The sequence below is a fragment of the Phoxinus phoxinus genome (assembly GCF_949152265.1).
Source record: "Phoxinus phoxinus genome assembly, chromosome: 9".
NCBI classification, from domain to species: domain Eukaryota; kingdom Metazoa; phylum Chordata; class Actinopteri; order Cypriniformes; family Leuciscidae; genus Phoxinus; species Phoxinus phoxinus.
In genome coordinates this window covers 36,586,557-36,609,093 of record NC_136884.1, presented here as the reverse complement: position 1 = coordinate 36,609,093, position 22,537 = coordinate 36,586,557, and the positions used below count along the sequence as shown (strand labels likewise).

The 22,537-nt window shown below is 35.7% G+C and overlaps 1 protein-coding gene and 1 long non-coding RNA gene across 2 annotated transcripts; both read left to right on the top strand.

Moving 5' to 3' along the window:
• Positions 1 to 3,767: 3,767 nt before the first annotated feature.
• Positions 3,768 to 7,906, top strand: LOC307004153. The gene is made up of 3 exons (XR_013798923.1): positions 3,768 to 3,836; positions 4,616 to 4,668; positions 7,634 to 7,906. It is a non-coding gene; the product is annotated as an uncharacterized lncRNA (long non-coding RNA).
• A 6,728-nt stretch (positions 7,907 to 14,634) lies between these two features.
• On the top strand, positions 14,635 to 21,491 carry LOC307004143 (uncharacterized protein). The gene is made up of 4 exons (XM_079623118.1): positions 14,635 to 14,897; positions 15,020 to 15,115; positions 16,888 to 16,983; positions 19,641 to 21,491. The coding sequence occupies exons 3-4, from the start codon at positions 16,933 to 16,935 to the stop codon at positions 20,799 to 20,801; spliced, it is 1,212 nt and encodes a 403-aa protein (XP_079479244.1). The 5' UTR covers positions 14,635 to 14,897; positions 15,020 to 15,115; positions 16,888 to 16,932; the 3' UTR covers positions 20,802 to 21,491.
• The last annotated feature ends 1,046 nt before the right edge of the window (positions 21,492 to 22,537 follow it).

The following is a 22,537-nucleotide window of genomic DNA, read 5'->3' as shown; positions in this document are numbered from 1 at the left end:
AATGTTGTGACTGGGTATGGGAATGATTGTTTTGACTATGGGTACGGGAATGAATGTTTTGACTATGGGTATGGGAATGAATGTTTTGACTATCGGTATGGGAATGAATGTTTTGACTATGGGTATGGGAATTAATGTTTTAACTATGGGTACGGGAATGAATGTTTTGACTATGGGTACGGGAATGAATGTTTTGACTATGGGTACGGGAATGAATGTTTTGACTATGGGTACGGGAATTAATGTTTTGACTATGGGTATGGGAATTAATGTTTTGACTATGGGTATGGGAATGAATGTTTTGACTATGGGTATGGGAATGAATGTTTTGACTATGGGTATGGGAATGAATGTTTTGACTATGGGTATGGGAATGAATGTTTTGACTATGGGTACGGGAATGAATGTTTTGACTGGGTATGGGAATGAATGTTTTGACTATGGGTATGGGAATGAATGTTTTGACTATGGGTACGGGAATGAATGTTGTGACTGGGTATGGGAATGAATGTTTTGACTATGGGTATGGGAATGAATGTTTTGACTATGGGTATGGGAATGAATGTTTTGACTATGGGTACGGGAATGAATGTTTTGACTATGGGTACGGGAATGAATGTTTTGACTATGGGTATGGGAATGAATGTTTTGACTATGGGTATGGGAATGAATGTTTTGACTATGGGTACGGGAATGAATGTTTTGACTATGGGTACGGGAATGAATGTTTTGACTATGTGTACGGGAATGAATGTTTTGACTATGGGTATGGGAATGAATGTTTTGACTATGGGTACGGGAATGAATGTTTTGACTATGGGTATGGGAATGAATGTTTTGACTATGGGTATGGGAATGAATGTTTTGACTATGGGTATGGGAATGAATGTTTTGACTATGGGTATGGGAATGAATGTTTTGACTATGGGTACGGGAATGAATGTTTTGACTATGGGTACGGGAATGAATGTTTTGACTGGGTATGGGAATGAATGTTTTGACTATGGGTATGGGAATGAATGTTTTGACTATGGGTACGGGAATGAATGTTTTGACTATGGGTATGGGAATGAATGTTTTAACTATGGGTATGGGAATGAATGTTTTGACTATGGGTATGGGAATTAATGTTTTGACTGGGTACGGGAATAAATGGTTTGACTATGGGTACGGGAATGAATGGTTTGACTATGGGTATGGGAATGAATGTTTTGACTATGGGTACGGGAATTCATGTTTTGACTGTGGGTATGGGAATTAATGTTTTAACTATGGGTATGGGAATGAATGTTTTGACTATGGGTATGGGAATTAATGTTTTGACTGGGTACGGGAATAAATGGTTTGACTATGGGTACGGGAATGAATGTTTTGACTATGGGTACGGGAATGAATGTTTTGACTATGGGTATGGGAATGAATGTTTTGACTGGGTATGGGAATTATTTTTTGACTATGGGTAAGGGAATGAATGTTTTGACTATGGGTACGGGAATGAATGTTTTGACTATGGGTATGGGAATGAATGTTTTGACTGGGTATGGGAATGAATGTTTTGACTATGGGTATGGGAATGAATGTTTTAACTATGGGTATGGGAATTAATGTTTTGACTATGGGTACGGGAATGAATGTTTTGACTATGGGTATGGGAATTAATGTTTTGACTATGGGTACGGGAATGAATGTTTTGACTATGGGTACGGGAATGAATGTTTTGACTATGGGTACGGGAATGAATGTTTTGACTGGGTATGGGAATTAATGTTTTGACTATGGGTATGGGAATGACTGTTTTGACTGGGTATGGGAATTAATGTTTTGACTATGGGTATGGGAATGAATGTTTTGACTGGGTATGGGAATTAATGTTTTGACTATGGGTATGGGAATGAATGTTTTAACTATGGGTATGGGAATTAAAAAAATGACCCAGTGTTATACTCAATCTAAGAACCTCTGACAATGCAATAAAACAGACGGCGTTGCTAATGTGGGCCTTTTACAGCCCAGGTGATAAAGACGTAATAGTATGTTTATAATACATTTGTATTTCCAACATGCTTATTTAAAGTGCATTTAAAATACATTGAATTGCATTTTAATATATTTATAAAAAATATACTAGTAGTACATTGGTAATAAACATATATATTTAAGTATACTTTTAATAAATATGCTAATTAAAAGCATACTTTAAATACATTTCTAAACAGTATACTAATAGTACATTGGTAATAAATATATATTTAAGTATACTTTTAATAAATATGCTAATTAAAAGCATACTTTAAATATATTTCTAAACAGTATACTAATAGTGCATTGGTAATAAATATATATTTAAGTATACTTTTAATAAATATGCTAATTAAAACATACTTTAAATATATTTCTAAACAGTATACTAGTAGTACATTGGTAATAAATATATATTTAATTATACTTTTAATAAATATGCTAATTACAAGCATACTTTAAATATATTTATAAACAGTATACTAGTAGTACATTGGTAATAAATATATATTTAAGTATACTTTTAATAAATATGCTAATTACAAGCATACTTTAAATATATTTATAAACAGTTTACTAGTAGTACATTGATAATAAATATATATTGAAGTATACTTTTAATAAATATGCTAATTACAAGCATACTTTAAATATATTTATAAACAGTATACTAGTAGTACATTGGTAATAAATATATATTTAAGTATACTTTTAATAAATATGCTAATTACAAGCATACTTTAATATATTTCTTAAAAGTGTACTAGAAGTATTTGGTAATAAATATATGCTTAGTTACACTTTTAAGAAATATGCTAAATGCAACCATACTTTTAGTCAAGTTTTAGTGTACTTAAAGAAAACATGCATATGTTGCTCTTACTTAAAGTAGCCTACATTTTATGTGTACTTTGTGTAAGAACAGCAAAATGATTAAGCTTTTAGTGTGTTTAAAATGTATGTACTTTATAAACACTTAGGCCTACTGCAATATAGTTTAATTATTTATGTTTTTATCATTTTAATATATATAAAAAAATTTTTTACAATATACCAACTTATAATGTATTAGAAACATTTGTCAACTATTATTAGCATTGCAATAAGCTTAAAATTATTATTTTTTCACTTTTACTTGTTTGTTGTAAAAGGCTACTTAAGGCTGTTGTCTATTACATGATATTTTGTACTACTGAAATTCCCACAATAATTTCAGCATCATATTTTTTTAAATCCATCATAGATACATTTTCCAAAGAAATGTTAATTTCCAAAAAGGTGTTGTTCTTGTTTAAATTTGAACAATGCGCATAACACACGTGACTAGTCCTGATTGGTTCCAGAGACGTTGAACGGCTGTGATTGGTTCTTATGATAATGCGCTTGCATCTCACTTCAGTTGCTGCATGCGGTCCTTGAATGTGATTAGATTTAGACGTTTAAATTTAAACTGTTAAAATATTTATAGCGATCGTGTTTCTTTAGAGGACTTGGAGGAAACCACGCGATTAATATGGATTGGGTGATGTTTTTTGCGATTCACTTTTTGAAACGTGAACAGATCTGGTGAATCGTTCATCGGAGGGATATGAATCATGACAGTTTTTCTATCGAAGATTAACGAAAGTCTTAAATGGTTTGGAACTACTTAAGGGTGAGTGATCATGACACCATTTCGTATTTTTGGCACAAAGTGTAACATCACGTCTTTTTCAGTTCAGCTAACTTACATTCAATTAGCCCAATCAGAGCCAAGATTTTCAAGTCAAAGTCGAAGCAGACTCGACGAGATGAAGATACTGCCTCAGAAGTTACTGGTAAGTTTTAGTTGCTGTTTGCATAAATAAATAGCTCACTGTTTAGTTGTTTTCCTAGGTGGAAAGGTCTGCTATGCATTTGCTAATATGACTTGCACGTGGGATACTGACGTTAACCGCTGTAACATGATGCTGACACTGAATTCTAGCAACTTCTGCACTGTCAAAGTCTAAAGTCTTTGATAAATCTGTTTAAAATCTATGTGGAGACATTTATCTGTCTTAAAACAACTATAAAACATTGTCCAATGCATCTTCAAAAAAATTAATTAGTTATTATAATATGTACATCATTATATTAATATAATTTTTATTTGCTGAAGCTGTGTATTTATTTCTGATTTCCTGAAGAATTTGGCTTCATTGTTATGATGTAAATTATCTTTAAAAAGTTTGAAAAAACATGTTATGAATATACGTTAGTTACCTTTGTCTTGAGCTGACCAGCCAATTATGGTAGTGTGTGTTGATTGGTGTTTATATTTGTTCAAGATTGATAACCTTATTGCCTTTTTGATTACTTTCTAATATATATTTCTAATTACAAATAAGTACAAAGATTAAATTGTTAAAAGGGATGCTTATAAGAGAGCATACGTCTGAAACTGCTGAGTCTGTGAAGGGTTTTGATTATATTACCCACCAAGTACATTGTACTCAGCATACTGTCATTCTTAAAAACAAAACAAATCATTCTTCATAATTTGCCTGCCTTATATATTTGTGTGTATGTATATATATATTTAGAAATCTCTCTTTTTTTATTTGTTGTTTTTCAGACTAGCTGCTATAGAAAAAAAACTGAGTGCAGAGACAAGCGAAGAAGAGAGTAGTAAGTAGTGATGCACCGATTGATCGGCTGGTGACCGGAATTGGCAGATTTTCACGTGATCGGCCATGACCTCGGGCGCCATATGATTAACATCGCACAACATCAGCAATCAGACATGCACACGGACCGCACATGTAGGAAACCTCGTGAATTACGGCCGTTTCACACCGCAAGCGTGAGCAGCGGGTTTTATTTTTTGTGTGTGAATGCTCTCATTGATTGACATTCACGCCCGAAAAAATACGCGGAGCAGGAGTGCGTTAAAGTGAAAACACGCTTTTGATGGACAAAATAAATATGATTTCACACAAAAAATGCCCAAAATGCCCAGAATGTGCATGTCTAGTGTGTTTAACAAGAACTGGAGTAGGCTAGAAAATGAACACAAAAATATTTGTAGAAAATGTACCCATTTAAACTTGTTTTAATTATTCAGTTTGGGTAAAAGTATATGGTGTTTTATTTAATAAAAAAAATAATAATAATAAATGAAGAGTTCAGATGTAATTTAAGCCTCTAAGTGCCATCTGAAAATTTCTTCTAGAATGATCATTTTTATCAAGCTTGAATATTTAAGTTCAGTAATTTATCTTAAATGGCAATGAAAATTACCTATTTGTCATTTAGGTGAAATTACTGAACTTAAATATATGAGCTTGATAAAAATGATAATTTTAGAAGAAAATTTAATCGGAATCGGCCTATAAAATTGTAATCGGTGCATCTCTAGTAGCAAGTATGGTTTAATCTCATATCACCTCTGTTATAGAGATTTTTGAATCTGGACTATTGAATGGTGATTCGGTCATGACGTATGTGTTTCTGTACATCACTTTTTTTTGCCTTTCGAAGTCAAAGGGGGCTGACTAAAAACAAATAATAATGCTAAAAATAAAGATTAGCATTTGTTATACATTATAATTATTATACTTGTCTGTTTTTTTTTTTTTTGCTGTGATACAGTGTCATAACATGTAGACCTCACTGTTGTTCAGCAAGACTTAAAGGGGTCATGACATGTTTTTTTTTATTTTATTATTATGTTCCCTTAGGTGCAATTATAGTATTACTATAGTTTTTTTTACAAAAAACTTTTAAAATGTAGTGATTTATGACCTTTTCCCACCCTGTTTCTCATCCTCTGATTCAAACAGTCTGTTTTGGGGGTGTTTCCCCTTTAAGAGTTCAGTGTTAACGCCCACTGTTATGATTGGCTAACGTCAGTGCCTATGCATCAATTATTAACGCCCCCAGCCAGAACGTTTGCGGATTCGGCGCAACTGTTTATTAGCGGGTGATGCATGCGAAGCGATGGCTCTTGCAACGATAAAACCTTATTATGTTTGAGCCAGAATCAGATGAGGAATCACCACAAAATGAAGCATCACCACAACAACGAAGACTAGATCAGCCCGTGTCCACATGGAAAGTGAAACTATTTTGAATTAATAAAAAAAAATTAACCCGAGACACCTGAAAACGGATTATTGTTGCATAATTATCCTATAGCTTAATTTGCTAACAGTTTAACATTATTTAACTAATTCCAATGAAATGATAGGGTGTACCACGGACAAAAATGCATGCACAGACAGGCCATCTTTGAAGATGCAGCATTGATAAAGGCAAATTTTTTGATTTTCTATCACATCACATGTAGGCCTACTAGAAAGGCGACATATTTTCAAGATTCTCTTATACAAATGTGTTTATATTAGCCATGGTAAAAAGTAAGTTTGCGTCGTCGTTATTGAGCCCAGAAGAGTCGGCACGGACTTATCTTTGAGCAACAGTTTTCTGGCAAAGCCAAGCATCATATTGGGATTTTTTCCTCAAAACAGTCATCCTTAAATGTATAGAACACTGCCGTGACTGGGACGTCCGCAAAAAATAAAGTGCATCCATTTTTCCCTGACGACTGGATCTTTCAGCGTATTTAAAAAGTAGTTTAAAGTTTTAAATACATTACTTACAGTTTGCGTCGTCGATGTTGAGCCCAGAATAGTCGGCACGGACTTATCTTTGAGCAACAGTTTTCTGGCAAAGCTCAAAACAGTCATCCTTCACATGTACAGAACGAACGCTTAAACAAACACTGCCGTGACTGAGACGTCCGCAAAAAATAAAGTGCATCCATTTTTCCCTGACGACTGGATCTTTCGCAGCGTATTCAAAGATGTTGTTTGTCCACAGCCAGGAACAGCACATCTGCGGCATCGTACTTTCCCTGTACACAGACCCACTCGCTGTCCGTCGACTGAACACTTGTGAGGCGCGCAGCGCGCGGGCGCGACAGTGATACGAAATGAGCGTAGTTGTCTTGCGCTTAAAGCGTAGTTGTCTTCTGCTGGAGGCGGTCTATATGCAAACGCTGGTACGTCACTTCGTACCGTGACGTCACTTCGTACCGTGACGTCACTTCTTACCATGGATCCAGAACGAGCTGTATTTAGAGCTTGATTAAATAAATGATTCGTTTATAATGGGGAGGACGTCTTAAGCTATGAAACTTGCAGGACGTTTTAATGGTACAAAGACCTCTTATATACCAAAAGATCAAGGCAAATTTGGTTTCTCATGTCATGACCCCTTTAATGTTTGTTCTATTTGATGTAGATATTTTATTAACTCCTTTTTTGCATTATATTAACATTTTATATTGAATGTCTTCTGTTAAAATATGAACTAAGCATTACATGCCATATAAAAAAATTGTGGATACGACTGTTCCCTGACGCTTTGGGGAATGCCCTCCATGTGAACCGGTGTCTAAAAAGCTATAAAATCACGGCAAACGAATTTGGCGACAACCTATGACACTATTAGTGCGACCCACAAGTATAAAAGGGGCGCCTAGATACGCAGTGCAAGTTCCCTTTCGAAAAGCAACAGTGACTTTTTTAACAGATGTTAATTTTGCATTAATATTTTAAAAAATAATAATAATATTTTTCCCTTTTCATAGATACTGTGATCAAACAGTTTCCGACCACGACAGTGTCTGAGGTGCGAGCACTGATCAGAAGAAAATGCAACAATGAGGAAAACTCCAAGACCAATCACTTCAATTCGCTTGAAGGATGAAGGACTGTTTGCAGCTATTGTATTTCACTTTGTTTGACTTTGTTGAACTTATTCCTTTAAGTTCTTTTTTTGTTTTGTTCTGTTTAATACTTCTGCAGATCAATGCATTTTATGTTAATGTATTTTGTTTAATTTTCATATGTTGCTGTACTAATGTAGTGCATTAAAGTTTACTATCTTTCAAAGAGTGTTTGTGTGTGTTTTATACAAATATTGTTTTTACTGTGTTTAACTGAATTATAATTTTTAACTGTATTTTTAATACATTAAAATATATTTTTTTCATACTGAATGGTTTTGTTCAAAAATATATTTTTAATATACTAATAGTGGGTCTTATGGTGCGTTCACACCGGACGCGAATAGCGCGTCAGGCTTGAGTCATTTCAATGTTAAGTCAATGCAAAGACGCGTTACGCGCGTAAAACGCGTGTAACGCGTCTTTGCATTGACTTAACATTGAAATCACTCGCGCCTGACGCGCTATTCGCGTCCGGTGTGTGGGTGCAGTTATAGTGTTCTACTAATACATTATTAATAACCTGATATTATATGTAAAATATACTGGGAACACATTCATATGATGTTAAAAATATATTTAAGTTGTATTTCGAAAGTGCATTTAAAATGTATTAAAAATACAATTTAAAGAAGTGCTATTAAATTACACTAAATGTACTTAAAATAGTTCCATTTTAACACAATTAAGTATATTAAAATATATTACTATTACATTAAAATTTAACTTAAATACATATAAAAGTACATTTAGTATACTTGAAGTTGTTCCAAAATAACACATTTAATACATAATTAATACAATACACTTAAAATACATTAAGTATATCAAAATAAGCACACTTTAAATATATTTCCTTTTCACCTGGGAGGTATTACCCTTTTTGGTTGGTGATCTTGTTAGTATAGGAAGTGAACGTTGGCACTTATTAATTTTGTTGAGAGAGATATGTAGCATTGTGTTTGCACCTGTTGTTATTGAATTGAATTGAAAAACTTTTGAATTGGGAAACTGCTTTGCCACCAACAGTATAGCCATCAAACATAGTACACAACCAACAGACAAATAAATAAATAAATAATTCTGCATTAGGAGACTGATAGACCCTGATTATGAGACACAATTTGAAGAAAGATTCAATTTCACAGCTTCACAAACAAACATTATAAAAGACTAGAATAATTACAATAACAATTAACAGTGTTGGTTGAAGTATCTGACCGCTGCGGGAACAAAAGACCTTCTCATGCGCTCACTAGAGCACCGAGGCATTACCAATCGATCACTAAAAGAGCTTCTGAGTCCTTTAAACAAATTGTGTAGTGGATGGCCTTCAAAAAGCAGGACAATTTTTAATTTCGAACTAATCCTCTTCTCCACATTAACCTCCAATACATCTGGGTTAAGACCAATAACTGAACCAGCTCTCTTGATCAGCTTATTTATCCTATTTTTGTCTTCAACAGATATACTGCCCCCCCCCCCCCCCGCCCCCAACAAAGTACAGCATAAAAAAGAACACTAGCTAAAATCCCTTGATAAAAAACATTTAAAAGCTTTGTGCTGATGTTAAATGATCTTAGTTTTCTCAAAAAGAACAGTCTCGACTCAGCCTTCTTCATTAGGACATTAGTGTTCTCTTTCCAGTTTAATTTTTCATCCAGATGGACACCTAAAAATGTATGACTGCACAATTTCGATTGACTGACCATTAATTGTGACTGGAAGGACATTCTCTTTTTTCTTTCTGAAATCAATCACAAGTTCTTTAGTCTTCCCTACGTTCAGTTTCAAAAAATTTGACTCACACCAGCTGTAAAAAGACTATGGACGTGCTGATTTTCTTAAACAGCTCATTATTGAGCAATGAGTGCCCAGAAACCCCCAATGCGGAGGGGTGGGAGGGTGCTGTGACACACACTTCCTAATTCAGTGAATACAGACCGCCGAGTCAGCATACAAAGTGAAAGACAGGAGGACATAGACTAACCAACTAGCTATAATTTAATTTGGCCTGTCAAACGCTCTGCAAAAATGTCCAGCATCTGTGTTTTTTAAAACAAATGACTGTCACAAACACAGAAAATACAACCCAGTGTGTACCAGAGATAATGACTGTTTACTGTTTTGACACACACACCACACACACACACACACACACACACATACATAGACGCATGCTCCTTTACTTTTGAGACAGTGTAAGCTCATTCATGAAAAAACAGTGTTTTTGTTTTACAACTTTTAACTCATTCATAGGATGTATGGACATCTATAGGTTGGGAATTTTAATTTAAAACATTATTACAACTTTTAAAAAAATTTTAAACTTTGAAATAATTTTAGCCCTAACACAATGTCTCATTCTGATCGCTGAATAAACCATAGGAGTCAGAGGCGGTGTTGTAAGAGAGAACCACTCTGTGCTTTTATATTACATTATTTGTTTCTAAACAATAAAACTAAAACAAAAAATCTAAAACTAAAACAATTGGTTTCAGTAGTTTTTTATTTTATACACTTTTAAAGAACAGTATGTTTTCAACCCAGTTCAATTCTTTTATAATCATTTCATTTATAATTTTAAAGAACAGTATGTTTTCAACCCAGTTCAATTATTTTATAACCATTTCATTTATACACTTATAAAGAACAGTATGTTTCAAACTTAATTTTAATTTGCAATATATTTATTTTAAAGGATAGATTGTTTTTGCGTGACACACTTACACAGTCTTTTTCTTCCCACTTTCCACAGGAACCCTCAATGTGCTCTGGAATGCGGAGGAGATGCTGACACATATCCTATAACAGCGCCTTCAAACTTTCTGTCATTCAAACACCCGGCAAAATCACATGATCTAGAGCTAAAAAGGTTAAAAGTCAAAACTAACTGTCAAAAACCACATGATCGAAGACTAGCAAGGTCAATAGGGCTAACCATAACAACATATGCCGGAAAGACACCGGAAGGTCAACCAGTCAAAACACATGATCGAACGGATAGCTAGGGGCAATAGGTCAATCCATAACAATAGAGGCCGGAAGGACAACCGGAAGCCATCAATCATTTTGACACATGGTGTAGGCTATTTACTACTTATTCAAACTGGGTGATGTAATCTCATAGCCTACTGTTAGAGTTTTACTCCTAACGATTTCAAGACTAATTATCATTGACAAAAGTTATTATTATCTCAGTGATCTAAACATGTTTCTTATCAAATGAATTCATGCATCGGTGTTTTCTGATATGACTTGTTACGCCAGTTTCACACATACTCCGTTTGCAGTGCGTGTGCGGTGCGTGTTGCAGTGCGTGTGCGGTACTGGAGCAGCACGCGCTATAGTGCTTTCACATATGCTGCGTTTGCAGTGCGCTACTGATACGCAGTTTCTGTGTGTCACAAAATAAAAAAAACTATAACAAACTTATAATTACACCCTGTTTAACTTCTGTATGTTCAAAAATAAAACTATATAATATGATTTACTTATGAATTCAGATATACATATTCTGATGTTCATTTACATTTAATAAATTCGCATGACATGAAGGTTGAATGTGACGATAAACAAAATAAATAAAAAGGTTTTACATATTCATGTTTAAATAGAACAACATGCAGCAATAATATATATTTATATTCTTGTTTAAAAGCAATAATCATATAAATAACTTGTTGTATTCATTAGTCAACTAAAGGCCTATAGGCTTAAACATCGCACTTGAAACAAACATTTTAAAACTTACCATCGACACCATAGCCGAGGAAATTGCTTCCCAAGCCTTTTCTTTGGTATTTAACTCTTTAACATATTCTGGATCATACAGAATTGTGTATTTTTCCACCTCCACAGACGATTGTCATGCATGTCACTGTCACCTTGTTTTTGAGTTACTTTTCTCTCCACCAGCCTCTCACGTGATTGTCTGCTGTTATGCTAGTGCCCCCCTCCCCATATCATGTATTTCTTGACGGGGGAAAAGTCATATCTGATCGCATTTTGCAACTCTTGGGACTATACTGATTATTTTTTCTATGTCTTGATCCTGTAATTTGGTAAATGTAGAACATATTAACTGTAATTATGAGTATATGATCAAATTATTACAGTTTCTTGTCAATCTATATTTATTTCAATGTGAACAATACGCTGCAGTGCGGTGCCGCACAGCAGAAAATAGACTCTGTGCGTAAACGATCGCTGCACTGCTGTATACGCACCGCAACTGGAACGGATTGCCGGACCGCATCCGTGTGCAGTGTGAAAGCTCTAACCTGTTAACATGGGTACGGAAAAAAATACGCACCGCAAACGGAGTATGTGTGAAACGGGCGTTACATGTCATCCATTAGTCATAACTGTGTGATTGATTGTTATATGCAAGTATGGTTTTCATACAGATTAACTATACTTTAAACAAATGTTTCTTATGACATGTATTCATGCATCTGTGTTTTATGATATGACTGTTCTTGTTATGTCATCCATTAGTCATAACTGTGTGATCGTTTAATATGTCTTCATGGTCCTGATATTACTCTTATCACTGTATATCCGGCTACAGTTAGTGCAGGAGCTTCTGTTGTACTTTGCACTCATTAAATGGCAAATATATATTCTACACATGTGTCATTTTAACACATCTCTTTTTGCAGAGTGGCGGTCTTTCGTATTGAAAGTATTGTTACATGTAACTTCATATTTTTCACTGTTGCAATAGTCTCTTAGTATGCAATTGAAATTGCTATGTAAATGCAGTTACTGTGCCACATTGGAGCTGCATAAAATTGTGTAAATACATCTAAATTCCATATCAGATTTCATCAGACAGCCTATTATCTTAATGACATTTGTGTTGATTTAATATAAAGAAAGTGATGACATTTACAGGTAAAAAAAAAAAAAAAAGGTAAAAAACTTTGTTAAACTAAAGTGGTTCTTTCCTCTGGTGGTCACATAAACATATCTGTGGGGTAGTTTGTGCTAAAACTTAACACACACACAAACACACACACACACACACTGGGGACATCAGACTTATTTTACATCTTGTGAAAAGGGCATTTTACACCCCCTTTAAGTTAAACTAAACCTTTCTGCTGTGATTTGAAAAACTTTCAAGACAAGACTCTAGTCCAGGGTTCCTCAATAGGCGGCCCGCGGGCCAAATCCGGCCCGTGGGAGGAAAATGTTTGGCCCGCGCTTATTTCAAGATTGTCATGGTAACATCAGCGTAAGCACGTCACTGGCATTAAAATTCAAACGCGCAGTATCTGACAGCATTCACGCACAACGAAAATATGCCAAGTGTTAAGAAAAGAAAAGTGGACACAGAAAATAGACAATTCAAATCTGAATGGACTGAACAGTTGTTTTATGTTGCCTGACCACCACAACGCAAAGCCAACGCGTTTGTTATGCACGCAGATCGTGACGTCTGGCTGATATATCAAACGCCATTTCATCAGAGCTATTGCTTCAGCCTGTTGCTTTCGTCAACAAAAATTATGACGAAATATCTTCGTCAAGAACCTTTATCGCCTGACGAAAACGAGACGAGACGCAGCGTAAATGCTGCAAGTTTAATTGTAAGTTAGGCTAAAGCGCGTTTGACACGCACGGGTTATTTTTAGTTTCACTTTCTCTAGCAGCGCAATATCAAATAGCCTAAATGTCTCGCCCCTGTGCAGGATAAAATTCGCTCTTAAGACATTTTACATCAAGTAGAAAACATGAAGATATCAGAAAAGAGATCGATGGTCTCTTTCCTGCTCGTGTGCCACATCCCTCTCAAAGCTCTCACATAGTGGTAGGCTATATCACGCGTCTTTGTGTGGTAATTTAAAACGTTTTTTTGTTTTTTTTAAACAACCCCCCAACCATCGTCAGTAGTTGGTCCATTAACACCGAGGTGGTAAAAAAGACTGCCACCGTCACAGCCCTAGATATAATAAGATAACCTTGTTTGAAATACTATATTGACTGGGTTAAGTGGTGAGTTAAATGGTGAGTACATGCCAGTTTATACTTTTAGTTTGATCCAAGTAAGAACAATAAAATATTAATGCTGATAGGTCTAATAATTGCATCTGATATTGGGGAAGTTGATGAGAAGAGATCCAGTGTGGTGATGAGCAGGATGAGTGCAGGACTCCCTTGCAGACATGGAGATCCAGAGCTGTTGTTTGTTCATTTGTTTTTAATATCCACCACATGCAAAGTTCTTTAGTTTTCTGTATCTGAAAAATGCTCATAATTGCTTGAATAAAACAGAGTAATGAGAAAAAGAAAATAATAAATAAACAAATAAAATCAGAATAATTATATTGTGATTTGTGACTCTTTTAACAAAACAACAACAATAATAGCAGAGCAAACATTGAGGCCATAACATTGTGGTCGGTGGCCCTTGGCTTTATATTGTCGGCAGAATTTGGCCCTTGGTAAAAACTAATTGAGGAACCCTGCTCTAGTCTTTTCTTCCTATTTGTTTCTGTCTTGAAACAAGATCCAGGAGCCAACCGGATGCAGGACCGGGCTGGTTTAAGGACACCGGCACCAACGTCTAGCATCGTTAACCTGCAGGTGAGAACCATGTATAATTGTAACAGGTTATGAGAATGTTTTAGAATAATAATAATTTAGCGGTCACAGCGGTATACAAACAAAACATTATTAAAATATTGTAGGAGATGTAAGAGATTATTTAAATGTTGATGAACTTACGAACTCACTTCCTAATAACTATGCACGTACACACACACACACACAATGTATGAAGCAATAATTCATGGGTCTTGTTCCTCTGGAAAGTTACCCGACAAATGCATTGACAACAATGTAACCCGCTCCATATATATAGGACTGCTTTTTGACTGAGAGTGTTGTGCATGTTTGACTTGGGTGTCGTGTACCTCCCTGGAGAGAAGTTAGTTCTCGACCTATTCAGTTTATTAACTGAAATTATTTTTTGCTATATATTTGCTCTGCTGTATTATCTTAACTTTGACGGCTCGGACGAGAACAAGTTATTTCTTACATCGATTGCTTGAACTGCTTGCGAGGTAAATAGCCTGTGTGATCCTCCACTCGTACAGGACTGCCCTGGTGAGATTGGGTGAGCTGAAGTATTTTAACCTGTAACCTTTTGATGATTTTGCTACAAATATTAATCATTGTGTAACCAGTATTTTTTTTATCTTTTTTTTTTTTTAAAATACTGTTTTTTTTTAACTTCAGCTTACAAAGACAGTTCTAAGCAATATAAAGAGCATTATAGTGCAACTTGCAAGACCAAGGACAACGAGAGGACCCAGGAAAGATTCAGCCGGATAGGTAAGCATGACTTTGATCAAGGGTTGTTAGGTGTTCAAGCACGAAGTGCTGAAAACCTATTGTAATTGTACTGATTTTTATTATTATTATTATTAATGATTGTTATTGTTTCACATGTGTAGGGACACAGCTAGATTTATTGGCACACAAGCTAGTGAGGATTTAATCTTAACTCTGACCTGACAAGCAAAAAGCTACCTTGACACAGCGATACTTGGGGCTCATCAGGACCTGAGAGCAGTAGCAACTCTCACCACAGTATATGAAAGACTCATAAGACCAGTAATTCCTTAGTCTTTATTGGTGCTGAAGGGAAAGAAAAATAAAAAGCACAAGCAAATAATGAACTTTTGTGATTGTGAATAAGTGCAGTGCCCCGTGAGTGTAACTCCACCGCTGCATTATGTGTGATGGACTGTGCGCTGTGGCGGTACTACCATATTTTAGTTCCCATGCTTATCGTGTTTCCACAACAATGTTAGTGAGTAAATCTACTAAAATGGCCAGCATAACAGTGGAGTGTGTGATGTGTAGATGAGAAAGCAGAGGTTACGCCCGTTTCACACACACTCCGTGTGCAGTGTGTATGCGGCACAGGAGCATACGCTGCGTTTGCAGTGCACAACTGGTCCGCGGCTGAACCACAAACACATTTACTCACTATTTGTATTTCAAAACCAGAAGTTATCAGCTACTTTTATAAAATAAAATAAAAGTTTTGCCAGCAGTGTGATTCTCTTTGTAGCCAGATACACTCTTTAATAGACGTATTCACGTTTAAACACTATTTAAACGTATTATTCAATGCATTACTTCTATTAAGTTGCTCAAGCAAGTGGTAAAATATTTAACCATGTACTACTTATATTAAAATCGCAAACATTTTAAATTAAAACTTAAAATTGAAAAAAAAAAAACAGCAGACTCTCATGCCTTTTCTTTTGCATTTAAATTTTAATACAATAAATCTTGCATTTCACAAAGAACTTGTTTTTCCACCTCCACGAATGAGAGGGTTGTTCATTATGCCGCCTTGTTGAGGTAGGCTACGTTGTACGTTTTCTTTGCTTTGCCCCGGTTTTAACGTAAAAAGATATCTGTGAATAGTAGCCTAGTATTTAATTAAATACATTTATGGAGAGATTAATAATAATAATAATTCATTACATTTATAAATGTAAATGAATTATTATTAATCTCACCATAAATGTATTTAATTAAATACTACAATTTTTTTACTGTCATCATTTTACTTTAAAACCGGGGTAAAGAAAAGAATATTTAATATATAAATCTATATGGTAGAAGTAACACATTAAATAATACGTTGTTTAAATTGTGTTTAAAGGTGAATACGTCTATCAAAGACTGTATGCCTGTGTGTAGGCCTACAAAGAGAATCGCACTGCTGGCAAAAGTTTTTTTTTTAAAGTTGTCGCAAAGAAGTTGCTGATAACTTCTGTATTTGAAATAAAAGTTGCGAGTAAATGTGTTTGTGGTACAGCCGCGGATCAGTTGCGCACTGCACACGCAGCGTATGTGAAAGCACCACAGCGTGTGGCAAGCTACTTGGTTTATTGAACACAATTTATCTTTGGCGGTATGGTTCCTTGCCGCGGTGGGGTTCTTGCTCCATAATTAATCATAATAATTCATAATTATGTAGAATACATACAAATGTCATTAGTTTGTCAAGAGATTGAACAGCACAGCAGTTGTATCAGAAACCCATCCCATCTCCTCTCATTCTGTAATACTGTAACCACCCCCAGATCTTCATTTATCAGCAGCTGGACTTCACCGGCCGAGGAGCGAGCATGGCAAGTGCAGTCCTGGGCAGCAAAAGGCCCAGAGACCCCTCTGTTCAGGTCAGCCATTTTATTTTACATTATTTATGATTACTTAGCTTTATAAACACTGAATTATGAAATATACTATATCCAGTTTATATTTAATGGTATCATGCATTGCAAGCACACCGTGTATGTGCTACAATTAGATTGTTTTTTGACGCATCATACTTTTCATCTTTGTAATAATTTATAATAACTAACAAACATTATATAATGCTTAACAGATTATCAGTTAATATACAGTATATTCACATAGCTAGAAATGTAAGATAAAGTGCTAGCTAATGTTTACTAATGAACTTATTAAACATTACATAATGATTAACAGATCATTGTTTTTAATGGAAATTGAAATGCTTACAAATGTCATTAAACTTTTTAATTCATATGATCAAGCACTTTAAAATCTATTTTTTTTTTTTAGAATAAATTATACAATGATTACAAGCTTATTTGTTACATTTGTTGTACATTTGAATGCTACATGTGGTAACACTTTCTATGAAGCCTGTATTTATAATGCATTATAAGGGCATTCTTAATGCATTATACTATATAAATAATACCTCATAAACAATCTTATTATAAAATATTGTGTCATCTTATGAATAAACATAACAACAGTTACAATACATTATAATACTTACCTAATTGTGGGTATTAATAATATGTGGTTTAAAACACACAATGTACATAATTTTATCAATTTAAGTTATAATAGATTATATTATATATTATATATCCTACAGTTTCATATCTTTTACTTTCCCCAGTGTCAAATCTTGACATTGTTTACGTAAGCACAGTCTGCACAGTATCATACTACATCTTATCTTTGCTTAAAGTATAAAGTGTCTGTGAATTAATATTTCCACAGGACGATTCGTTCGATTTCATTTAATTCAGGTAATTTTACAACCCAACAGATTATTACGCCACGATAGCACGACTACAAAGTATGACTTTAGACGTTTTTTTGGACATATACATTCATTTATACATTAAATAAGCTATAAGTCCACAGTTTATGAACACCCACCATCCGGTGGCGTGCAAACTCGACTTGAAACCGAATGCCTTTGCCTGCCTTAGACACAGTTAACCAGTTTAAACAGGCTTGCAGAAATGTATATTTGATTACATTCTGGAGAAAGAAGATCCGCCGATGTGCATGTGATCGCTGTTTGTGTTCGGATGTTCAGTGGCGGTCATGAGCGCGAGCACATGTTACATGCTTGTCTCTTCTGTTTTTGTAGCAAAGATAGCCTATCTAATTAAAGGATTAGTTCACTTTTAAAAAAACTTTTGTTGATAATTTACTCACCCCGATGTCTTCCAAGATGTCCATGTCTTTCTTTCTTCAGTCGAAAAGAAATGAAAACATTTCTCCATATAATGGACGTCAATGGGCCCCAAACGGGTCAAGGTCCAGATGACAGTGTCAGCGCCGCTTCAATGGGCTTTAAACGACACCAGACGATGAATACGGGTCTTATCTAGCGAAACCATCGTCATTTCTAAAATAAATAAAAAAGTGTAAGTTTTATAAGCACAAACGCTCGCCTTGCTCTGTTCTGTGATGCGCGTTCGTGACGTCACGTAATACGCAGTTACGTTGAAAAGGTCACGCTTCTGTGAAAAGTCAAACATTTCTGTCCTGACGAAAATGTTCTTTTAGGCTTTTTAATATTCCAACACCAGGATACACACACGAGATGGGCATTTTAAACGATAAACTGACACAAAGACATTTGAATATGTGTGTATGGTCCTCCTCCTTGACTGACTCGTCAAGCGTGACCTTTTCAACGTAACTGCGTATTACGTGACGTCACGAACGCGCATCACAGAACAGAGCAAGGCGAGCGTTTGTGCTTATAAAACTTAAGCTTTATTATTTATTTGTGAAATGACGGAACGTCAACGTTTAAAGCCCGTTGAAGCGGCGCTGACACTGTCATCTGGACCTTGACCCGTTTGGGTCCCATTGACGTCCATTATATGGAGAAATGTGTTCATCAAAAACCTTCATTTCTTTTCGACTGAAGAAAGAAAGACATGGACATCTTGGAGGACATCGGGGTGAGTAATTTATCAGCAAAAAGTTTTTTAAAAAGTGAACTAATCCTTTAAGGCAATTTAAATAAAATATCTAAATAATATAATTGTATATAAATATATATATATATATATACAGGCCTATATTATCCAAAGTAACTAACTAGCTACTTGAGTAGTTTTTTTATTGGATACTTTTTACTCTTACTCAAGTCACTATTAAGATTATTACTTTTACTTTGAGTAAATATTTCTGTAAGTACTTGTACTTTTACTTGAGTGCAGTTTTGGATACTCTACCCACCTCTGGTTACAAGACATTTGATTCAGAAAATGTTTTATTTGCTGTGAACATTTTTATTGCAATACGTAGAAAATAAAATGTGTTCCATATGTAAAAATCAACAAAAGAATATTGTATTGTTTTAAACGTATAAGAGTTTCCGGTGAGATTAAAGGGTTAGTTGACCCAAAAATAAAGATTGTGTCATCATTTACTGAAAGTCAATGGCTACTCTCCTGTCCAAGCGTTAATATGTGACGAGTTGGGAGGGAGAACGTGTTGGTTCTTTCACTGACCGAAGTTGCTTACGTGTGTTCTGTCTCTTCATCAGGAGTTAAAGGTCAAGTTTCTGATCAACATACCTTTGAAGGTGGATTCAGAGGAGGAGGCACAGAAGAGATGTCGTTATCTACTCAATGCTGTGATTGACGGCTTTGAGGAAAAAGATAGGAAATTTATGAGGGACGCGAATGGCAAAGACGTGCTGGAAAACGTAGCTGTGGTTTTTGGCATGAATGGAAAACACAGCCGAGAACTAGATCAAATCCTGAAGAAGCTCGAGACCTTCAGGCACGACTGTAAAATCAAGTATTCAATAATCACGTACACCTGGGGAAGCGGTGGAACAATAGCACGAGATGCGACTGAGCCACCGTACCAGCGTATTAGAGAGCGTCTGAAGGATGACGCAGCTACTACAAAACTTGTGGAGGAGTTCAGGGGGAGAGATCGAAGCTGCCTGGTGTACTTCAGTTTCGTTGATAGCGATACTATCAGGTTCAACTCCATCTACAGTGAATACTTAGATATTGTGAGACAGGTGCTGAGTAAAGACCCCATCCCGCCCACCGTGATGTCGACTGGTTATGAGTTCAACAGCGGCAGCGAGTATCACATTGCGAGTTGGCTGGACCGCTGGGTTCGCGTAGCCGTGGCAGAGCAACATCCTCTCCTCGTGTACTACCCCGAGCCCAACTTCTGCGTTCTGGTGCCTGACCAACTCAACACCATTACAGAGAGCTTCATCGACAAAAAAAGAGGGAAGATGGAGTCCGCTGTTCTGATCACCCAGGTCAAGAACCGTGCCAACTGTAAAGCTGTGTTTCCCGACAGAAAACCGATCATCATCGACGTTCCAGCCAGATTTAAGCTGAGTCCCGATGGCCTGAAGACGGGACAGTCCGCTCTGGACCCGATGAATTTGGCATTGGCTGCAAACTGTTGTGGGTTGCTCATAAGTGATCAAACATATATTAAAGACGCCCTCACAAATGAAAGCGGAAAGCAGATAGGAATTGCCGGAAGAAACCGAGGGTTCATCATGGAGTTATATAATGCTGAAACTGACCAGGAATTCGAGAAGCTGAGTAAGAGAAATCCGTACACACTAGAAGATGGCACGCGTGCCACAGTAATAGTCGATGCTGTGAGAGGAGCAAGAGATATGCGTATGTTTATTGCAAAATTTGATGAAAAGCTAAAATTTCAATAATTTAAAAGAGTATTACTCAATGCCGTATTTCTGATTAGAAGACGCTATTTTACACATTTTCTAACATGTTGAAACGTTTATACGGTACACTCGTGGAACTACTTTAATAGTTTAAATGACATTGTTAATCTTGATTTATTAACTAATCTAACAAACGTAGTTTACTCCATAATGAAAGCGCACGCTTAACTAACATTACAATTTAAGACAAAATTAACATATTGGCTTGGAGACATCTGGCTGTAACTTGTAGCTAAACTCTAGTATTATATTGTATAGTATAATACAGTATAGTGAAGAAAATACACAGGAATAATAATGTTAAACTCTCACCTGAAAATTGTTGATTCTTGAATTGCACAATAGCCTTTTTAGGTGGGTTTTGCCTTAAATCATTTTGTGTACATGCTAACATGATACAATTTACTTATTTTACTCCATGTTTTTAGATCTGAATCAGGAACGCCCACAATAATTAGGGCCTGTTTTATGTAAATGGTCTGCGCATAGTCTTGCTAATGAAGCTGGATTTTGATGCTGTGTGACATTTTTATGAATAGTGTGTAGCCCATGTTGTGCCTGATGCATGAATCATAAACAACAAATAATCAAATGTGTGCTTATTAATGTGCCATCTAATGATGTTTGTTTTTGTTCCGCTGAATAATTAAAATTTAAATACATTCTGAACTATATTGACTCTTTTACATTTATTTCCCAAGTGATTCAGTTGTTTGTTGTTGACAGCAGAATTAGACTTTGACACTCATTCAACTGTGGGAGAGGATCTGAGGGGTTTTGCAGAAAGTGCTTGTCTCATAAATAATCCCAAACCACAAGAAAGGAAAATTGTGCATGATGAGGTCCAGAAAAGGGGGCGTATCTGAGGGAACACAACATAAAATAAATTAGTTAATTCCTGGATCGTTTAACCCTTGTAACGTGATTACAACGTGACCAAAGGGAGTGTTAAATTCGAAAAAAAATAATATATTTATTCACAACAAAAGTGCTCAAAAGAAAGAGAGTAAAAAAAACACGTATACCTGAGCGGGGCTAAATCAAAAAAGAAATAAAACAAAACCCGCACTGGATCCCCTTCCCAATAAACTACTAATACAACAAGAAAAGAAAAACATACAACAAACAAAACAGTCATCGGCGGCATTCAACACGCCCTACCTAAACTTCAGAAACTCAAAACATACAGTAGTAGTGGCACCCGCTCTTACCTAGAGTCTTCCCCGGATGCTGCGCAATGGAAGTCACGTGACATGCTTCCCTGGTCGGCTGTAAGACAATTATGAAAAGAAAAACTTAAAGACTCAAAATTGACTATGACTAGGCGGTACGCACCCCTTCTAAACAACTGATATGGCTCACCTAAACTGAGTGATGCCTTTTGAAATCCATTGCCTTGATAAAATACCATGCACTGTTATGTAGTTTTAATTTGATGATGCCTGTCACTCACTCTTAAATATCTGTGATATGGCTGAGCTAGACTGACTGCTAGGTGTCTGATTTATGTTGGACAAAAGTGAGTACAGCAGTAGTCCATGTGTGGATTTATGAGGCAGTTACCATTTAGCTGCATTTCTGTGTTTAGCCAGTGGAGAAGGGGGACAGAAGGGTCTCTGGTTTTTCAACATTGTATTGCCGTTTTGAATGTAACAATGCCTTGGGCCTATGTGTCTTAGTGCATCACAATGTGCATATGTTGCATTTACAAAATA